The sequence below is a fragment of the Frankliniella occidentalis genome, unplaced genomic scaffold, assembly GCF_000697945.3.
Source record: "Frankliniella occidentalis isolate FOCC.00 unplaced genomic scaffold, Focc_3.1 Scaffold4183, whole genome shotgun sequence".
Taxonomy (NCBI): Eukaryota; Metazoa; Arthropoda; class Insecta; order Thysanoptera; family Thripidae; genus Frankliniella; species Frankliniella occidentalis.
The window spans coordinates 3,479-4,222 of NW_026271231.1; the positions used below are offsets into that span (position 1 = coordinate 3,479).

Here is a 744-nt window from a genome sequence, read left to right on the forward strand (position 1 = left end):
ATAACTGCTTTGGCCCGCGCGCCTCGAAAAGAGAGAAATACAGAGAGAGCGCTGCTTCGAGAGCACGCCGCCGCACGGCCTCGCACCTCCGCGACGGCGTGACCCCCCGAGGTGGCCGGTGGAGGGGCGGGAATGACCACGGCGTCGACAAGCCGGCCGGCCCGGCCCGGCCCCGACGTTCGGCCTTCACACCGTGACGGGCCTTCACACCGTGACGACATCTCATCTCGACGGCGAGTTCGCGAGGAGCAGGATATGGTGCGTTGTTGCCGGCCTGGGGCCCCATCCTGGAGGACTTCGCGGGGTCGCTCGGGCGTCGCTTGCTTACCTGGTTGAAGTCTTGAAGAAGTTGCTCTCGTGGTTCATGAGCTCCGACCGGAAGCGTGTCATCTCGTCCTCCATCTTCTTCATCTCGTTGTCGAAGCGCTCGCGGATGTTGCTGAACTCGGAGTCCAGGACGCTGAAGTCGCCCATGTGCTTGATGGGGATGTTTCTCTTGACGCCACCGTCGGCCATGGTGAGGGAGTTTGTGTGTTGGTGGTGGTGGTGAAGAGACCGGGACACGACCGCGTGCGCGAACGGGACACGAGAGCTGGGCGCGGACTGGGTGTCGGAGACAGTCGGAGACGGAGCGGACTGGCCTGCGAACTGGGCGGCTTGTGCTGGGAGACTGCCGGCTCGAGCGGCCTGCGCGGGGCTGTGAGTGCCGCCCGGGCCTGCGCGGGGCGGAGGGGGAGGAGGGGG

General features: G+C 66.1%; 1 protein-coding gene across 1 annotated transcript; it reads right to left on the minus strand.

Annotated features, from left to right (window-relative positions):
- Window positions 1–305: 305 nt before the first annotated feature.
- Window positions 306–693, minus strand: LOC127752118 (uncharacterized). Its single transcript, XM_052276733.1, has one exon. It carries the CDS (start codon window positions 514–516, stop codon window positions 325–327), a length of 192 nt encoding a protein of 63 aa, XP_052132693.1. The 5' UTR covers window positions 517–693; the 3' UTR covers window positions 306–324.
- Between the last annotated feature and the right edge of the window lie 51 nt (window positions 694–744).